Source organism: Rhamphochromis sp. 'chilingali' (genome assembly GCF_963969265.1).
Source record: "Rhamphochromis sp. 'chilingali' genome assembly, chromosome: 5".
Taxonomy (NCBI): domain Eukaryota; kingdom Metazoa; phylum Chordata; class Actinopteri; order Cichliformes; family Cichlidae; genus Rhamphochromis; species Rhamphochromis sp. 'chilingali'.
In genome coordinates, this window is record NC_137932.1 from 43,369,165 (window position 1) to 43,390,072 (window position 20,908).

Sequence of the window (20,908 nt, forward strand, 5' to 3'; positions counted from 1 at the left end):
TATCAAACAGCTGCTGGTCTTTACCCCATGGCCAAGTTACTCACCCCACTCTGAGGGTGAGACAGACACACACCCTTCATTTCCACTACTTGTGTTTTCTATGGTAGCCTCACCCATGAGTAGGACCGTAGACAGACCAGGAAGCTGAGAGCATTGATTCCACACTCGGCTCTTTCTCACCAGGATGGACGGTCTGACTATACGTTAGTCTCCCACTCCACTCATGAACAAGACGTTAACATGAACTTAAATTCCTCCACACTCGGAGCGCACGTTCCTTCCTGTTCCACCGTAGAACCACAACACTGGACTTGGGGCTAATCCTCATTGATGTGCTGAACTCTGAGCGCGCTTGTATTTAACGTCCTTTTATTCCACCTTCTGTTTGGTTTCAGTTCGCTTTGTCTCATCGTCGGCTTCTCAGTCGTCTGTGAAGCTCTTTGAACTGCACTTACTTGCATGAGACGAACTACAGACTGAAATGTGATTGATTACAATAATGAGGAAACAAAAGAACATCACAGGATAATGTGTTTATTGGACTTCTATTTTACTTTATTATGGGGTCATCTGTTGCTCATTAGAAGCAACGAATGACTCGAGCACATAACAGGCTCACAGGACCAGCAACAACACTTTACATGGACTTCTTTTTATGTGATGCTTTTTCTCTCTCATTGTCTTTATAAGCCTGTTTATTGTTTTCAATTATTCTTGATCATTTCTCATTAAATGCTTTTATTCTGTTGTTGACATTTATTCTGTGTTTTGCATTGTGCAGTCTTGTTGCAGCTCGTTCTCACCGTTACCTTCATCTTGTTTTGTTTGGCCTTGATTCTGCTCATCTGTCAACTGACTGTTTGGTAATTAAGCAGGAGGGAGACAAAGTAATTACCGTAATTGTCGGGCTATAAGCCGCTACTTTTTGCACAAGCTTTGAACCCTGCGGCTTTTAGTCAGGTGCGGCTTTTCTATGGATTATCCATGATTTTTGTCATATCGTAAGACGATTTGTTTTATTTGTTCCGCTGTTGTACGGCACTACGTTGCCTGGCGGAAGGGCATGTGATCGGACACACATCGGGGTTCAAGAGTAGTATGTTGGTCACATGTCCATCCGCCAGGCAACATAGTGCCGTACAAGTAGCGCAAAAAACAAACTTCAAAGTAGCGCTACGCGTTCAGCGGGAGTCGTGGATGACAAGCGGCCATAAACTTGCGAAAAGCAAGTTATGCTCAACTCCACCGGTGGATTCTGACAGCGTGGAAAAGTGTGAAAACATCCATGATCACCTACGGATTTCAAAGGGCTGGACAGCTGCATGATGGAGAGGAGGACACCGCCACGGCCCTTCTGAGGGTGTTCGACTCTGACACTGACAACGAGGATTTCTTTGGTTTTGAAAGTGACAACGAAGGAAAGGAGCTGAGAGTGGATGACGAAGCCATCCTGAACCTGTTCATATCCGACACTGGGGAAGATGGTGGTGAATGACTGACTTTTCTTCTTGTTAAAGCCGTGTCACTGCACCTGAGCCTAAAAGGTAGTCCGGATCTATTTTTCTGGTGTGCTGTAGGTTATTGTTATGTACTACATTTGTTACTCATTTATGAAGCACAGTACATGTTTCGTACTTGTAATTACCGCTACTTGTACATATACCTAAAAAGTTATGCAAATATGTACCCATAACTTGTTTTTCAAAATATTAATAAAAGTGATGTCTCCAAACAGCCATCTCTTTCCTGACAATTCCCTTTGTGCATATTCTCTTACATATGATAAGTCAACATTGAAACACCTGCGGCTTTTGGTCAGGTGCGGCTAATGTATGTACAAAACAGGATTTTCCCCTGATTTTAGCTTGTGCGGCTAATATACAGGTGCGCTTTGTAGTCCGGGAAATACGGTAACTTTTATTCTAAAAACTCTGGTACTTTGTAGATGATAAAATATAAATCTAACAATGTGTCATTTGAACATATCGCCATCCAATAATATAATGTGGTGGTCGCCGTCACTGGGTTTAAAGCTGGGGGCCAGCTGGGGTCAGCGGGAGTTTGCATGTTCTCCGTGTGCCTGTGTGGCTCTCCGTGAACAAAGACACGTATGTTAGGTTAACTGGTGTTTCTAAATTGGTTGTAGGTGTGAATGAATGTGTGAACGTCTCTCTATGCAAGTATGGTGGCCTGTCCACAGTGCGCCCCACCTCGCACCTAAAGGTCAGCTGGGGTCGGCTTTGGAAAACTGATGGATGACACCGATGTACTCGTACTTGAACGGCTGTTCAATTCCAAACATGGACTCTTACAGAAAGACTCATCACTTACTACATCTATATCAGGGCTGCACAAATCTATGAACGGCATTCATTTCTAATCAAATATTCTGATTTCCTGATGAATTGGAGAAAAAGGAAACAACCATAACAGGCTGTTTAAAACACACTGGAGCTGAGGTAGTGATGCATAGCCTGTGCAGAGGGTAAGGTAGTAAGGGGCTAATGTGAACGGCTGGTATTGCAGCGGTTACCTTGCTCTGTGCTGTAGTGCCACTGATGGAAGTTGCGGCCGATGAGAATGAAGCTCCTCACAGCGTCCGGTGGTTGGCTGAGGTTCTGGCCAAGAGGGAGCGGCACAAAATGGTCTCCAGATGTGGGGCAGCTGCAAAAAGTATAATACAGGTGCAATATTATAGAGCTGAACGACTTTAATGGCAGTGTGCAGTCAGAGGGCGCCCACCAGGTATGGTATATATCCTGTTAACAGTTTCCAAAAATATGCCTTTCTACTCTCTGAGCTCTCAAAGTGCTTCATGCAACATGTCTTAATGTTTCAGTCCCATTCATAGAAGCACTGCTTTCTATGGCTAAGTGCATTGGATGCATTCCAGTGGATGAAGCTGAGAGAAACCTGGGGTCAGTATCTTGTGCACAGACATTTGGCATGTAGACTGGAGCAGCCAGGCATCGAATCACCAACCTTCTGATTAGTGGATGACCTGCTCGGCCCCCTGAGCTCAGTCTAAGTGTTTCTGAGTGTGACCCGAAGCTGCAGCTGTTTGCTCAAAATCCTCAGTTTAACATTTTTTTCTATTTTTGAAACGTCACCAACGCGACCTGCTCGTCAAACCTTTAGTTTGTGAGGGGCAGCCAATCACAATAAATGCTGCAGTAAAGGGAGAGAAATAAAAGGCCTCATGGCTGACAGAGGATGAACTGGGGGTGGTAACCCAAAAACAGCGCCTAACTTCTATAAGGTAAAACTGTGTGTCTATAGTCGTGTTCATTGATTATATGTCTGAGAAGTCTAAAGGAGCACTGATTTTCGAGTGCGATCACAACAGTGACTCGGTATCTGTGTGGCAACAATCAGGAACGAAGAAGTTGTCTGGCTCCAGAGAGCGCACACTTCTTATTCACAGTGTTTTCTAACGAGCAGGCTGCTAAGAAGTCTGCGAGAACAATTTGTTCGCTTTCAGGGGTCTGCACTGAAAGAGATGACAGCAAGTTGGACTTATAACCAATAAAAGTCATTCAAATTTCAGCTGAAGAGTCAAAATGACTCAAAGCATGAGGAGGCTGAAAGTAGCTGGAATGCCATTTGATGAAGTGCAGACAGCAGTTGGAAGATCAGCTGCAGAGATGAAAGTGAATGAAAGCTGTGGAAATGTCATTTGCATTGGAAGCAACAATCGACATTTGAGCTGAAGCTGAAGAGTCTCAGCTGAGGTGTTTTTGAATGTCAGAGCACAACAACAGCTTTCATGCACCTCGGCAACAAAAAATATCACAACTCAGTGTTACTTTTTATTGCTCTCAACATCAGGAAGGTAAGAGTGATGATCGATTACCAAGAAAAACACGATGTAAAAACTCACCTCGTCTTTCGAAATGTCTTCACTGTTGTGTCGGCGGCCAGCGAACTGACCAAACTGACAATCTCTGCCAAGATGGAAGGCAGCAGGAAGTGTGAGGCCGTTTTAGTGGTACACTGCTGAATGGAGGGGCAACCTGAGAGTAACACAGAGTGTGAGAGCTCGCAGAATATAAACCCCCAACTTCTCAAATAAGTTTTCAGATTCTGGATGAATGTAGAGATAAAACTTACCAAGTTTGGCCATGAAAGTTATCCACGGCTGGCAGATATCTTGGTAAATGGGGTCCAGAGTGCCTGCATCTCCCTCCTCAAACTGAGACAGCTGCCTCCTGCACAGCCACAAACCCCCCACACTTCATTAAACCACATTTCTATGGGACTCACAGCAGAGAGAAAACCTGTTTTGGTGGTTTAAAGGCTTGTTGCCTGCCATCAGTGATGCAGTGGTGGTCAGGCAAGATTTCTGCTTTCTCAGCTCCATATCTAAGACAGAAATGACAATACTACCATACATGGTAAAATATTTAATCTTTAAATATGAAATGGACAGTACTGGCACTGTGACTCCACCCACTCAAGCATCATGCTGTCTTAGCCTTTTCTGAAACCAGGCATCGTGATCGCGCTGGAAGACATCTGATGTGAAACCAAGGACACCGCACACTAACCAGCTAACAGCCTGTCAGTCACAGCAACTTGCTAACCAGTCTTGCAAGTATTAGCTGGTGTCTTTCATCTGTAAATACAGTCACTGGTGAGTCCAAAAGGCAACCACAGCAGCAGCCAATGATCTAACAGGCATCAAAATGCCAATGAAGCTAAATGGTGACGATGCAGCAGCTGTGTGCATCTATGTACAGTCTGAGACTGAAGAGCCACCAGCAAGACTGTGCAGCAGCTTACACCTATCAGCTTTTTCCATACATAGTGCAGACCCACCTGCTAGGACCGGGCGTCCACATATGTGGACTTCACATTTTGGGTTGTCTAGACCACAATTATTCACCACTGTTCTATCGAGATATAGAACGAATGTCCTCATATGTGGATCTCATTTTTCTCAGACACTACATCAGGTAAAAAGATCATTCTTTGCTTTTACATCCAATCAGCCTAAACAGCAAAGAGAAATTAAAAACGCCATGAAGGAGTTCGTGTCTTAGGAGGTTAAATTTGACCATCTTCTAAACCATACCAGAATGATTTCAGCTCTTCTTGCTTTCCTCTCGATATAAAGTTTTAATGCGCTTTAGACAAGCGGCTCTCAAAGCATTAATGTCCAAGTGTTAACCCAAGGGGCCAATATATGATTGAGGGCCACACAGGAAAAATGCTGCATATATGATGTGTCATGTAGCTTTCATTAGTAATAATTGGTCTTTTCCTGCGATATCACACTCTTACATGAAGTAGAAGGAGGAACTGCACAGCCCACGCTGTGTCCGTATTCTTTCCAAGGACTGCATAAGGGTTCAACTTTGTATGATTTCTAGCTCCCTGATGCAGTTAGTGTTCAGTATAATAACTCAAAGTGGCTTCAGTGAGTCCCACCTCTGGGTCTGCTCTAGCTCCACAGCCACCGTCTTGTCCTGGCTCCACTGCTGCTTTACATTCTCCGTCTTGTGTCTGCGGCGCGCTGCTCGGCCCTCCTCGCCTTTCTCCTGCACAATGTCGTCTGTCGTCTTGGGGCTCCCGAGCTCGGCCGAGTCTGGCTTACTCTGATGGAGGGAAAGAAACATGCTTACTTTCATACGTGTCTGTGACGACACGTCTGATCTGTCGAAACTAGACGAACAGTCAATAAGCACTGGGAACTGTGCAAAAAAGGAACGATTGTTTTTTAAATGATCACAAAATGCTGACGTAGAAAGCCAGTAACTGACCAGTATGTCCCAGAAGCTGCGGCGAGTGCTTTTGCCAGTAGGCGTGGTGGACTCGGGTGTGCTACTTCCTGTCGTGGGGGCGCCTCCTACAGCTTGGATTAAGCTGATCGGAGATGGACTGGTTTTAAAAACCCTTGAGCCACTGCGCTGCCTGGGGCTGTCCTTCACTTCTCTCGCCTCAGCCAAAGGAATCAGCAGCCCTGAAGAACATTTCACAATCAAACTTCAATTAAAGTCTTAAACGTTTCCCAAGGATGGCTGCAGTGAGATCCTCCATGCTGTTCTGCTTTCTGCCACCGGGTGTCACGAACGCCCGCATCCAAATATCCCACACGCTTCTAGATTATTCGTTTAGTCTGTGAGGCAAATAAGCCTGATAATAGAGTGCTTTCATGACCAATTACATGAGGGTCAAACATAACATGGGAGGGAGCTTTACTACATTCAAACAGGAAAAGGAAATCAGTCTGTCGTACCAACGTGTTAAAACTTTACCTTTCCACAAAGGCCCTGCAGCTTCAGTGTGTGCTGCTGCGTCTCCTACATGTCATCCTCTGATGTTGGGTTAACCAAAAACAGATTCCATGCTTGTGGGGTATCTGACAAATTCCAAAGTGTGGGGTAATCTGGAGTCCTTTGTGACCCATCGGTCTAAGTCTGCTTGTGCTGATATTATCAGCTCAGAGGACAACTTGCCAATTTTCACCATCACCATCATTAAACCTCTGATCTGTGTCATGATATCAGTGTGGAAGGCCACAAACAGATGAAGCAGCATGAATATTGGATTAATCCGGCCAAACGGGCCATTATGCAGCAGCAGGTAAACCATCTCACTGAATATGTACAAAGGCCAGCAGTACACTCCATGTTGGTAACAAACAGAAAATCTGTCAGCAAACAGAATTCTTCGCCTCGCTCTGAGGACGGCATTGATAATGTAGGCTCAGCTAAATTTGTGGCTTTGTAGTTAAAAGGTTAGCAGGACGTCCCTTTGATACCAGAGAGCAGTCCTGGAGGGACAGCTGCATCCATTTTTGAGACCTACTCAAACACCATTTGGGTTGTGTAATTATCCGCTGAGTTGTACCAGCTCAAGATTCAAGCATTAAACTAAAAAACTGAAAAACAAATGATGGGGGAAAAAAAAACCCATGGCATAGTCGCCTACTACTCCGAAAGAGACTCGCGTTTAGGAACAGGACTGTCTGCGGGTCAAGAAAGCACAAATATAGAGTACACCTACACCTGGCTGTAGCACCGCTGCTTCTCTGTCGCCATCTTACAATGCTGTGATTGCAGCCAGCCCCCAACTCTCTGTGAACGCCACTCATGGCCACTGATCAATGATCATGACAGTTCAATGATAATGAAACTGACCTCACAACCCACTGTTAGTCAGTGGTGCTACTTTCAGTCATTATGTGAATGTACTGACTGTAAGTTTGTGGAAACCTGAAGGATGAGAAGGCGACGTCCAGATGAACAGAATCAACCTTCTGGTTCATCTGCTTGTAGTTTTGTCTTGCAGTGAACGTTTGTTATTTGATTTGCTAAAGACAAAAACATTGTAACAACATGAAACTGCTGCTGACTACAGCTTTCATGTAACACCGTGCACCGCACAGCAACAATGTGTCAAAATCATTTTAGAAAAATAAACCTCTTTGGCTATTTTGGCTACATTTGCATATTTGAGGTAAACAGCGACCGTTTCAGACCCATTATCAAACTTTTAGGACGTAGACAGAGCCAATTATCTCTGCTGCTCCTCGAACATAAGCCATGACATCAGTGTTTTTGTTGACACAGTGTCAGAAGTGTGGTGAATGATATTACACTGTAAAGCATTGTTTTTATTGGACTGCTTGGTACAATCTGATTGCAAATAGGTGCAGACACAACAGACCCAGCATACAGATGCAGTAATGAGCTCACCTTTTGCCTCTTCTTTCTGAGCTTTCGTTGCTGGGCAGAGGACCCCGACACAAAGAGGGTTTGGCAATACTCTCAGCTCCATGACAACATCACACAGTGCGTGGCGCAGTGCCCCCTGCAGTTTGTCACTCAGCTGTAAGGGGCTAATGTTGCCTTGCTCCCAGATGTCGAAGCGGACATACAGCTGTGGTTCTGTTAGAAGCAAAACAGACAAATAAGTGAAAAAAGGGAAAAAAGCAATAAAAAGGAACATTTTGTTGACTCACACCACAACACACACATCCCACAGAGCCAGAAAGATATCTGACATCAATCTGTGATATTTTGTTGAGCATAACATCTCATGGATGGACGGACGGATGGATGGGTGGATGGATGGGTGCATGGATGGATGGGTGGATGGATGGATGGATGGATGGATGGATGGATGGATGGATGGATGGATGGGTGGGTGGATGGGTGGGTGGGTGCATGGATGGATGGACGGGTGGATGGGTGGGTGGGTGCATGGGTGCATGGATGGGTGGACGGACGGACGGACGGGTGGGTGCATGGATGGACGGGTGCATGGATGCATGGATGGATGGACGGACGGACGGACGGACGGACGGATGGATGGGTGGGTGCATGGATGCATGGATGGGTGGACGGACGGATGGGTGGGTGCATGGATGGACGGGTGCATGGGTGCATGGATGGATGGACGGGTGGATGGGTGGGTGGGTGCATGGATGGGTGGACGGACGGACGGACGGGTGGGTGCATGGATGGATGGATGGATGGATGGGTGGGTGCATGGATGGACGGGTGCATGGGTGCATGGATGGATGGGTGGATGGGTGGGTGGGTGCATGGGTGCATGGATGGGTGGACGGACGGACGGACGGATGGATGGATGGGTGGGTGGGTGCATGGATGGACGGGTGCATGGACGGACGGACGGACGGACGGACGGATGGATGGGTGGGTGGATGGGTGGGTGGGTGGATGGATGGACGGATGGACGGATGGACGGACGGGTGGGTGCATGGATGGATGGGTGCATGGATGGACGGGTGCATGGATGCATGGATGGATGGACGGACGGATGGATGGATGGATGGATGGATGGGTGGATGGATGGATGGATGGATGGATGGATGGATGGGTGGGTGGGTGCATGGATGGACGGGTGCATGGATGCATGGACGGATGGACGGATGGACGGATGGATGGACGGACGGGTGCATGGATGCATGGATGGACGGACGGGTGCATGGATGCATGGATGGATGGACGGACGGATGGATGGATGGATGGATGGATGGATGGGTGCATGGATGGATGGATGGATGGATGGATGGGTGGGTGGGTGCATGGATGGACGGGTGCATGGATGCATGGACGGACGGACGGACGGACGGGTGGATGGATGGATGGGTGGGTGGATGGGTGGGTGGGTGCATGGATGGACGGGTGCATGGACGGACGGATGGATGGATGGGTGGCAAAATGAAACTGAGATATCATTATTTTCCCTTTAAGGGCCACAGCCTCATGGCAGCATTTAATGCTGTCATCAGCGGACGTTGTGTTACAAGTATGTAAAACAACTGATAATGAGGCTGCTCTTAATGCCTGTGCTGTGTGTCCTTTAGCTTAACCCCTGTATCAAAGGTGTCTGTATCCACTGTGATATCACCCACTGGTTTGCAAAGCCTAAGACTGAGCCCTTTCATTGGCTTGGCCTCATGTCACCCATGCATGAAAAGCACAGGGCAGGTCTGACTGTGACACTGAGGGATCATCAACCACAGGACAGGCCCGCCATAAAGCATACTTTTCTTTCTAAAGGTTAATCAGGTCCAATATATTTAATATAAACATTTTTAATAGATCCTAAAATAATCAGAAAGTATTTACTGAGGTCATCGAGTTAGCCAGCAATAAGGTTGTTTTCCTATTCATTTCTAATCATGTGCAGTCGGACTTTTTATCCCCCAGTTCTGCATTGGCTTCAACTGTAGCTGAAGCCAATGCAGAACTGGCTTCAGTAAAATTCAGTAGCTGTAGGATGTAAATGGTGAATGGACCGGTTCTTATACGGCACTCTCTACTCTATTGAAGCCCTCAAAGTACTCTATACATCATTCACCCATTCACATTCATTTATTCAAGCACTGTCCGTCTAACATTCACACACATTCATACTCTGATATCAAAGAGCATTTTGGGATTATTGTTAGTAAACTGTAAATTTATTACATCCAGGGATCGAACCATCAACCTTTCAATGAGTGGATGAGCTGCTCTGCTGCAGAGAAGTCATAACAACAAACATCTTTGTTGTTAAGTGACATCAAATGTTACGGCCAATGAAAAGGAAGCACTGCAGACACCAGCTGTCCCATCGTTCATGCTTTTTGATATGTGATCACCTGTGATGTGGACAAACATCCAAAACTATGAGTTTTCCTCCAGCACACAGTTTCAGGGTCTCATAATGATACCAAAATAACAAAAGAAAACCTTTTTAGTCACTATCCAGGGCCCTATTTCAGGAAGCCGGTTTAGTGCAAAGTCTGACTAAGTATACCCTGAGTTAACGAAAACTCTGGTTTTTCGGTTTCACAAAGCGAGTTCAGCTGAAGCCTGAGTGAGTCACTATGACGACACACTCCGTGAAGCTAACCTGCCCCCTAGCAGGTTTACTTCAACTAACCCTGACTTTCTCCGCCTCTTTGTCGGAAACCTGACTGTAGGAAGTGTCAGACATGGCGTGCCCCTTCCTTGAAGAGCCAGTAGATGTTGAAGCCCAAATTCTCCGCAGAGCTCTCCGCTGGGAGAGAGTGATTAGAGCGCGTTCGGACATTTTATCATTTCCTGATGATTTCCTGTGTGAACGTTACCGTTTTTCAGCACAATCTATAATTTATTTGAATAACATCCTCAGGCCTAATATTGCTCATGTGACACATCGCAGACATTCTCTCAGTTCTGTACATATTATTTGTATCGCACTTCGGTTTTTTTGCAAACGGGAGCTTTCTGTTTTTACTGTCTTAAGTAACCAATAGTGTGTTTGTGCCCAAAGCTAACTAGATACATTTTAGTGTCTTAACCTAAACAAGTAGTCTCAACCAATCCAAACTGAAAAGAAAATGAATCATATAATTTGTATTTACTCACAGTACTGGTTATTTTCACAGGGCAGCAGTGAGGTGCAGTTTGCAGGTAGGACAAAATACCAGTTGCTGTTCTTTTAATGTAAGCTTATGCTTCCCAGGCAGTGGCTGTAACGGTCGACTGAGCTTTGTCACCTAAGTAAGGGGCAGTGAGAGGAGAGGTGAGCTTGTGCTTCGCTTTTAAAGCTGCAGTAGAAACTTTGTCACTGAAAAATGGAAGAAAATGGGAACAAGGTGTATTGCACTTCAGTTTTTTGCAAACGGGAGCTTTCTGTATAATATTGGTGACGCTGAGCACGTTTCCAAGGCTACCGTCTGTCGGGCAGTCAGGAATGTTACAGTTGCACTGAAACGTCTCCTGTACTCGTCTGTGGTGTTCCCCGGTCACAGACCCACAAGATTTATCAAAGAGGGATGCCACAAAATTGCAGGTATCAGGATGAACAAAACTTAATTCATGATGTGGTGATACTTGAACTACTACTTAAATTGTACATTTATTCTCACGGTTCCCAGGCGTGATTGGCTGTATAGATGGCACTCACATTCCAATCATTGCTCCTTCAGTAAATGAAGGAGACTATGTGAACAGGAAGTCTTTCCACAGCATTAATGTACAGGTACATAGTTCCCTGTAGCATTTCAAACTAACAAATTATTTCATTATAGTAATGGATGCTAATTTGTGTTCTCTGCACTGTGAAGATCATATGTGATGCTGCCAACATTATCACAAATGTGGAAGCCAAGTGGCCAGGCTCTGTGAGTGGTGGTGGTGGAGGACCCCCACCTGTTTTTCGGGCCTCCGCTTTTTTTCTGTTGGCTATAACGGGTCACATTTGAGCATACAGAGTAAGCAAATATGTACTTGTAATGTGCTCAGATAATTTCAATAAGTGCTTACAGAAAGGAAATTAATGTAGCCTCTAACTGCAATTGATTTACATCGGACAAACAGACCAAGCACTATGGCTCATGATACAATTACACCACCTGTTTGGACTATATTTTTATATTTCATTTTTACTTGCTGCCAGGAACGTTTGGGGCCTGTTGGGTTGCACCTGCGCTCACATCACATCACAAAATAAAATGTATAAAATAACAAATAAAATAACATATGATAAAATAACGTGTTAAATGGGTGGAAATCCCTCGATCAATGTTTAAATTAACACTCACGCATTGACTCTGTCGGCTATGTTTTGCCATGCATGCTCCCTTTCTTTTGCAGCTGAGGCTGTGTTACTTTTTTCCCTCAAAATTTGCATGTTATCAGCATATGCTGCCATCAGAATTTCGGCCTCAAGCGCTGTAAAATACATTGACCGCGCCTTCTTTCCCTCCGTCTCCATGGTGACTCGCTTAATCTGTGCTCCACTAATCAGGGCTTTATGTATCCTCGTGCGTGCGCTTAACTTGGGGTTAATGCAACTCCGCGTTGATTGAACTAATTGTTATCAGCCTTTCTGAAACAGAATATTCCGAGTTGGACAGTTCGGGGTTACTCAACCCTGAGTATCGTTTTTCACTCTGAGTTTTCTAAACCGGCTTCCTGAAATAGGGCCCAGATATCTAAATACTTCATTTACATGCACAAGCTACTTATATGGAGACACTTCAGTTTGAAATGGTAACACCTGCATCTCATGCATGAGGTGTTTACTGGAGTGACAAAACTGTAAAGCCTGTTTAGATGTTTTGCGTAGACACCAAGCCCCTCGTCTCTCAGTAATTTCCACGAGGCTTCTGTCATTTTAAATCTTAGGGGTTCCTACACAGAAAGGGTTGCTCCTTATAATCCAGGTAGAGATAAAAGTACCAACACTTAAGCTTTCAGAAGTAATCAGCACACGTTTCTTAGAGATGTGGTCTTAATATCAGGTCAGCTGTGGCACCATGTCGGACTCAGATAAGGGCCATTAATCATCTGCACCATGGTGTCATTTCTCTCACAAGGATCATGATTAAACTGTCTGTGATATATCGATGTTAAAAACAGCTCATGGTAGCGCACAGTTTAAATTACATTGCATTAACGATTAGCTAACACATCCCTCTCTGTCACTTCTACACATCTATTCAACCTAATTGCAGAAGGTGATGAAGAATAAAAAGCACCTGCTCAGAGGGACGATGGCCCGTTATGTTCAGATGCTTGTTAGGGACACATCATGTGAACTCTGTGGCCTCTGTTCACTGCTTCACACACACTTCATATTTCAGCAGAATTCACTGAACATGTCATGAAACTATATAGAAACCATGTAATGTGAAGGTTATACTACACAGTTAAACCTACAGCACTGACGATGACTATTTTTAATGCCTAAAACAGCTTGGTTATTATTTCCCCCATATTTCACCAATCCCAGCAGCAGAGTGTGACTAACACTTTATATAACAACAAGCCCCAAATATGAGATTTCGTTTTGATTTATGGCCGTGTGCTGCAGTGTCACACTGACAAATTTAGCTTCCGTAAGTGGCTCCGTAATGGACTCGTATTCATTAACCGGCAGATTTACTTGTTCCGATTTAGGGGCATTTCATATTTGGACACTAAATTTAACGGCTGGACTGTTAACCCCAGCACAGTTTGATGTTTATGTTTGCAATTAATCCATTTTAAAATGAGTGGCGTTTACATGCCTCCTGGGACGTGCTGTAACCTTGTTGCATAAACAAATCCAGCAGTGAAATGATTCTCCAGAGGGTGAAGAATAATGTGAAAACCAATGAGCCCAGTCTCTGCTGGAAACATTAGTTTGGCATTGTAAAAGTGGGCTGCACTGATTTTCACATGCTAAATTCAAGTCGTGCTTAATCTACGCAGACTATGAAAACATCTGGAGACCAGGTCATTACCTCAGTTTGGGCTTGGACATCTGGATCTCAGTGATACCTAATATTAAAATATGCTCTGGAGCAGATGAAGAGAAAGATCACCCAGAGCCACATCTTCTGTCTCAAGCTGCATCAACATAAACTCAGCACACCTTTAAGAGAGTTGTGCATTGCTACAAACCTCTCATCACCTCCTTTAATAATGTCAGACTGAAAGAGGCTCTAGTCTACATCCTGCACATCAAAGTGGCTCCCTGTCAATATCAAGCTTCACCTGAGATACAAATTTGTTTACAGTCTGCAGCTCTGATTGGCTGCTGGGTTTTCAATAAAATATCAGCAAAGCTCAGATAACACAGACGCTTATTGAACTGTAGAAATACAAAGGCCTGTGATCTCGAGTCACTGTGTGTGGACAGCTTCTGCAAAGACACAGTTCAGGTTCACCAGAAAGGCAGCTTCACAATATGGAGATTTTTAGAACTGCAGCAAATGAAAAATAAAAGTGCAGCTATGACAGTGACAGCTGCATCAGCTGTTTACAGGCTGCATCAGCTGTTTACAGGCTGCATCAGCTGTTTACAGGCTGCATCAGCTGTTTACAGGCTGCATCAGCTGTTTACAGGCTGCATCAGCTGTTTACAGGCTGCATCAGCTGTTTACAGGCTGCATCAGCTGTTTACAGGCTGCAAATCTGCAGCTTGTGAGTCGTCACGTACATGCGCGGCTGCAGGTTACATTCAACAGATACTTTACATCACTGAAAGTTTCAAAAAGGAGCAAAGTAACTGAATATTTATACATTTCTTTTCCCTCTCTCCTCGGGGCATTTCACTCGGTGGTTAATTTAAGCTTTTATAGGAGCAATAAAATTCATTTCTGAGGAACACAAGCAGGCATTTTTTCATTTTCATTGTAAATCAGTTCGTCTTCCTCAGAGGCCAAACCAGCACTGTTGTGTTGATGAATTCTTGTTTCCAGCATCTCTTCAATAAAGCTTATTTATGGACCCACCGAGCACCAAACACCACTCACAGCCGTTTCCTGCTGCACGAATCTTGTCGACCTGTCATCAACATTGCTGCTAATATTTTTATTAAAATGGCAAATTCTTTCCTTCTGATAAACACGTGTTTCCTTTGTTCTGCTGTGACTAAAATATCGATACAACATTTACAAATGACTGCGATTTCTTTTTGATTACCTGAGCCGCTAATGATGGACTCCACTTTGACGACAGCGGTCAGCTCATTAAAGCGATCCGGGTGCAGGGGGACGGAGCAGTTCTCGGACTTCTGCAGGGCGGCACCGCCCTGAGCTGGAACTTGAAGGGGCCGACCGTGGGCATCGACAAAGGAGAGGGCGATGCAGGCGATACCTGAAAGAGCAGGGAACGTGTTCAAACGACCAACTTCAAATCACCAAAGTCTGGGTCGCTCATTAGTTTTCAATTCATAGTCTCCTCATTTCATGTTTATTTGAAATTTCCCAGCAACTTTGAGGTTTTCAGGCCTCATTATTGATCATCTCATACTTCCTGACGCATCACAGCTCTGCACAAGCTTCATCAGAAGTATAGCTGCCACCACATGTCTGAGGATGTTATACTAGTTATCAAAGAAAGCTCCTGAGCTAACACACAGCTACATAACCACCACGTATGTACACTTTATAAATTCATCAAAGTGCTGGGAGTGAGCTGAACCCATACAAGCTGACACTCCCTGAGAAATACTGTGAAGCTTAAGGAAGGATGAGTGAGGGCATCCGCGGCTGCGTTCTTTCTACCACGGTGTTTAGTAAATGAAAACTTACGCAATCACATGTAGCAGTAATTATTCCAAGGCAGTAAGAAGAAACCAAACTCACATGTGTTGTTAGATCAAGCAGGTTATTCAAGTATTGGCCCGTTTTTGTCTGTGAGCGTGTTTCCGTGTTAGTGGCCTATGTTGGGTCAACACGAGGGTCAAAGTCAACAAAGACGACAACAAAGCTCACGCTACTAAACTAAGACGGCAACAACTGAAACCCTCGCGCAGCAGTACAGGTACCAGCCGAGCCGTCACTGCGAATCTCCAACTAAGCTCCTTTAAACTGCAAGCTACTCTGCAGCCCTACCTCCACCCTCCACCTCCGCCTTATTTAATATCATGTCTGCTGCCACCTGTGCCCGCTCTGTTCTGTACTGGGAGATACTGGACCCTGCTCAGAGAAATAGGAAAGTCCCCATGGGCGAGATGACTCTTATTTTTTAAACAATTTAAATTGCTAATTTTACTGCTTATCAAAGTGAATCTGCATCTCATATTTGACTATTCATTGCAATGTGCATGCAGCCGAGCATGCTGCATTAGCCAGTTACTGATATAAGCTTCCTGTAACTGGCTCTTCATGATGGTGAGCGAACGATCAAGCTGGGAAATGAGGCCTGTGTGTCTAATGGGCAGCCACAGAGTGACTTCAGGCTCCATTCTCAGGGCACATGGCCGTCCTCTGCACAGTCTATCAACACTGACACTGGTTGGTGAGCTTGACACAACAAATAAAAACGAAATCATAAAATGCTCCCCAGGACGAGACAAAAGTAAAATCCCATAAACCCATATTTCCTTCACAGCAGAACACAGAAAACATTTACATATTTACACTGAATTTGTTTTCTTCTGATTTAACAGCAGAAGTTCACCAGTGTGCAAAAAAACTGCAAAATGTTGTGCAACAAATTTAGAATAATGTTTTTCAAAAGAATAAAAATGGGCCGTATCATGCAATAATGAAGCTCAATGTGAACACGAGGCAGAAAAATGATCCAAAAGACAGACTGAGGCCAAGTGGAAAAATGCTGTGAGGTCAAACAAATCCAAATTTGAAATTCTTTATGCGCAACATGCACACTGGATCCTCTGGCCTGCAGAGGAGAAAGACCACTGGGCGTGTTTTCAGCGCTCAGATGAAAGCCTGCTGCTGGTGCGACGGGAGTGCATCAGTGCCCAGGGATCAGGCGCCATTAAAGGGCACAGTTAGAGACCGTGTTTAGAGCGTGTGTGTGTGAATGGGTGGATGACAGGTTGTGTAAAGCGCTTTGGGGTCCTTAGGGACTAGAAAAGCGCTATACAAATACAGGCCATTTACCATTTACCATAGAGCAGCGTACGCTGCCAAATCTTAAGCCAACTAAAAGATGGATGCAGCTAACAATAATAATAATAACAACAACAACAACGATGTATATGCTGATGGAAGCCTAACAAAGGCCGAACACAGTGTTAGGGCACTACAAAGAAAATAAATAAAAGGCCACGAGCAGCAGCAGCAGCGCAGGCTTCAGTCGACACAACCAGCAGGAGTGAAACGGGCAGGTACCTTTAAACTGAGAAGGTGGGAAGAGATGCTGAACCAGCTCCAACATGGTACCTGGGTCAACATTAAAAAGACCCAGAGAACAGAGAGTATTAGGGATGCAAAACCAATAACATTTTATTTTTATCCAATTTAACACCAGGAAACTCCAAGAGGGGGTGGCAGTTGTTGGGCACCACACTAGTAAAGCCGACCCACTGGCGGGATTTTGCTTGCAGTAATATTTGCAAGCAAAACATGATTAGCCAGCTAGCTGCAACTTCACTGTCTGCTGATGTTTCGGTGATAAACTCATTTATACATAGCCAGATCAGCCCAGGGAGTCATCCAGCCTTATTCTCAGTATCTGGCTTCATGAGACAGTTTTCTGTGTTTGTAGGCACACTAGCATTAGCCAACATTAGCTTAAAGAAAGAGGGTTGTGAGTCAGATTTGATCCACCAAACCAAAACAGCCTGCCATGTTGTTTAATGCCCAACCCAGCAGCCAGCTGTCTAACCATAGCTTGCTTATGTCATTACCAATAAAACTCGTTGCTTTGTTGTGTTTGTGTGTTGGAGTTTGTGCTGGTTACTGCATTTCTAAGCTACCATTAACTATCGTTGCTTAGTCCTGATGCTGGGAGCAAAACAGTCTCCTGGGTGCTTAAAAAGAGGGGAGCTACATGTTTTTAGGTTCGTGGATATGCTTCTCATCCAAGAGGCTTCTGCAGTTCTCAAACTGTTACCAAGCCACAGGTATAGATCCCCTGGTGGGGCTGACCCCTTGTACGGGGGCCGGATGTTCGTACACCTACTGTTAATAATATACACATGAGCCACGGTGTGATAGAAGGTGAGCATCACTGGGGCCAAAGTGTGAAGACATCGCCCCATTTCCACCCTCATATGAGCTGTCGAGGTCAACTCAGGCCAGGAGTGAGCGTGGGGTTTAAAGAGGATCTGGAGGCTGCATTGTAGGTGCCTCATAGCTGACAGTTGAACTGAATAAGCCTCTTGGATGAGAGGCAGAAGCTTTTCACAAACCTACTGAAGTCCAGCTGCCGTCTATTTAAGCATTTAAGAGGACTGAGAACCGACAAAGACACGAGCAAAGGAGAGGCACTCAGGCAAGACACTCGGGAGTGGGAATTGTGTGGATTTGAGAAAATCCAAGAGCTTCTCTCGGAGGCAACCAACAGAGTCATTTGTGGGTATAGTTTAGTTTTTAAAGTATTGACACAAGCACCTGTTTAAACTGCAGTTTAAATATATATATAAGTTTTATCTAATGTATGTTTAAAGCCCTGCTGAGTGTGACCTCTCACAGACATTTGAACTTTAACTTCATTTACATTTCATTACAGGTAAACTCAGTGTGTTGAACACATATGAAAAAGCATAAAAAGCTGTGCAGTTGACAGCTCCGTGTCAGCTGAGCCCTACACGCCTTACTAGATACATACAGTGCTTCATCTGATACTTTTAGGGAGCAGTGGCAGGGTGGATGTTACTGATGATGTTTGGCAAGAGTGCATTAAGAATACATATTGTAGTTCTGTAAATGCTAGACATAGTCTGAGCCAATTTAAGGTATTTTTTTCTCCCACTAAAGTGGAAAAAATATACAAGAACGTTTCAGCCCTCTGTCTTAAGTGTTCAAGTGGTCGAGGAACTTTGCTTCACCGTTTCTTTCAATGCCAAAAACTAACTTTTTTGGAATCATCTGTTTGATTTTCTGACCAAAGCCTTTGGCAGGGAGGTCCCATGTTCCCCTTTGCAGCATTGTTCGGGGTGTCTGACCCGGGATGGGCAAGGGACAAGACAGAGACGCAGGTTGTGTCAATGACCACACTTGCGGCAAGAAAGCTGCAAGTCTGATAAACCTCCTACCTTCGAAATGTGGTTGAGAGAATTTGGAAATGTACTCCACCTGGAGAAAATCAGGTTTACCTTGTCTAACCGAGAGAGAGTGTTTTATAAGATTTGGCAACCAGTCATTAGCCTGATGGATAAACTTAAGTGAAATGTGCTCTGTCTTAACATTTATGTGTGCTGCATTACCACCTCGTTGACTTGCCGTCCACCTTCTATTGTGTTCTTTTGAAGGTGATTGTTGTATACGGCTCAATTATAAAATCAATAAAAATATATTGAAAAAAGAAGAAGCTGTGCAGGCTTTCACTGCACTGAGAGGTGAAATAAAACAAAGCAACAGCACCTGTGAAGTCTAAGCCTGTGTGAAGAAAAAGGTTTTCAGTTTGTTTGTAACTGAGCAGGTTAGCAGGCAGCTTGTTTCCAAGAACAGGACTCAGCACGCGAGTTTTACTGCTGCGTCAAATCTACGCCGTAAATTACACCCCAACCAAAACCCTACTTAACCCTACGCTGCAACCTCCCACGTAACCTGACGTGCACTTCCTGAGAAATGTAACCACAAATCGGTCGATGCAAACCAAAATGACCTGACTGGAAGTTAGAAAAAGGTCTTTATAAGATGCTTGCTGACATAATTTACATGTTAACAGGACTTCTTAATAAGGTATTATTGTTGATTTAGAATATGAAGGCAGAGTTAGTTGTTAAACACAATAAATAAATAATAAAGTATCATCACTATTAAGCATAAGAATCTATTTAGAGTCTTAATGGGTCTATAACATGTAATAAACCCTTGTGTGATATCTGATGCCACATTTGCATATTATTAACAGCTAGTGTGTGTTAATAAGCGCTTTATAAGGATGTTATCTATTAACAAGTGTTGATAAGGCCCGTGACATTTAAGTGCAAATAAAATCTGAAGCTACAACAGAAGCTGTTACCTCACAGCTAGTTTGGAAGCCGATCCTAATTTAGTCAGCTGGGATTCAGACGATAAACGACTGAGCAGCAAAGAGTCCTCAGAGAACATTTCATTAATTAGCAGTCAGGCAACACAGGTGAGAGTCAGGGTATCTCTCACTTTGCAACTTTTCGAGCTGTCTGACACTCGGGAGTTATTTCACACAGTGAGTGGGGGCTTGGATATCATCATATAACTTGAGGACCTCGTTCCACAGCTGCTAAGACTAATGAGATTCAGTCAGAGCTTTCCTGCATAGCAATTAAAAAGTAGTTAGACGGCAAGTGGAGCGAATGTAGGAGCGAGGGACAAACTCTTCACATCAGCCTTGATGTTTAGATTCAACAGGCGCGCAGAGGTCAGTTTGAAAGAGACTCGAGGAGGCCATCTCCAGAGCTCCCGCTGCTCTGCAGCTGGAAGCAGCGCTGTGTCTGTTCACTGGAAAGTTACTTGGTACCAAAACAAAACAAATAAATCTTGGCTTTTTTATTTTTAAAGAAGCTGATATGCCAGGAGAAGTTGTTGCTGATCTTGGTTTGATACTGATCCAATATTTGGTGCAAAACTCTACAAAACCAAAAACCACACCTGATGTAAATTTGGCCACTTTCCCCTTCCAGGCCGTCTCCTTGGCCACCTCTTCATTTGATGTGCTTTTGCTTTTTAATACTTGCAACCAAAGGTCTGATTATATACAATATCTTTGTTATTGGTTAATACAGGAAGTGTACTTTGGGCGGCACAATGATTCTACAAATGAAAATGAAGCAGTGTAATTAACAGCCAAACGTTGAGTTGTATTGACAATGGCAGGGAACGTGTCACAGAAACAGTAATTATACATAAGCGCTTCAATTCAGTAAACTCATCATTTACATTGATAATTAGCTGCCCTTTGGTTGGAGAGTTATACATTCGCTTTCTCGCAGTGAACTAGCTAACCTTTCAGTTACAAAGCAGCAGCACTCCCCTTTAACTGGCTTCAAATGCCAGTAGATGACATTAGCATATTGA

General features: G+C 44.3%; 1 protein-coding gene across 14 annotated transcripts in view; it reads right to left on the reverse strand.

Annotated features, from left to right (window-relative positions):
• Positions 1 to 20,908, reverse strand: part of szt2 (SZT2 subunit of KICSTOR complex) — a 113,938-nt gene that overhangs the window by 38,450 nt on the left and 54,580 nt on the right. For all 14 annotated transcript variants that reach the window (XM_080881664.1, XM_080881671.1, XM_080881668.1 and 11 more), the window contains 7 exons: positions 14,916 to 15,089; positions 7,701 to 7,892; positions 5,763 to 5,962; positions 5,431 to 5,597; positions 4,111 to 4,208; positions 3,881 to 4,013; positions 2,534 to 2,664 (listed from right to left, as the gene is read on the reverse strand). In XM_080881664.1, the coding sequence (XP_080737790.1) occupies positions 2,534 to 2,664; positions 3,881 to 4,013; positions 4,111 to 4,208; positions 5,431 to 5,597; positions 5,763 to 5,962; positions 7,701 to 7,892; positions 14,916 to 15,089 (1,095 nt within the window). The remainder of the gene's footprint in view (positions 1 to 2,533; positions 2,665 to 3,880; positions 4,014 to 4,110; positions 4,209 to 5,430; positions 5,598 to 5,762; positions 5,963 to 7,700; positions 7,893 to 14,915; positions 15,090 to 20,908) is intronic.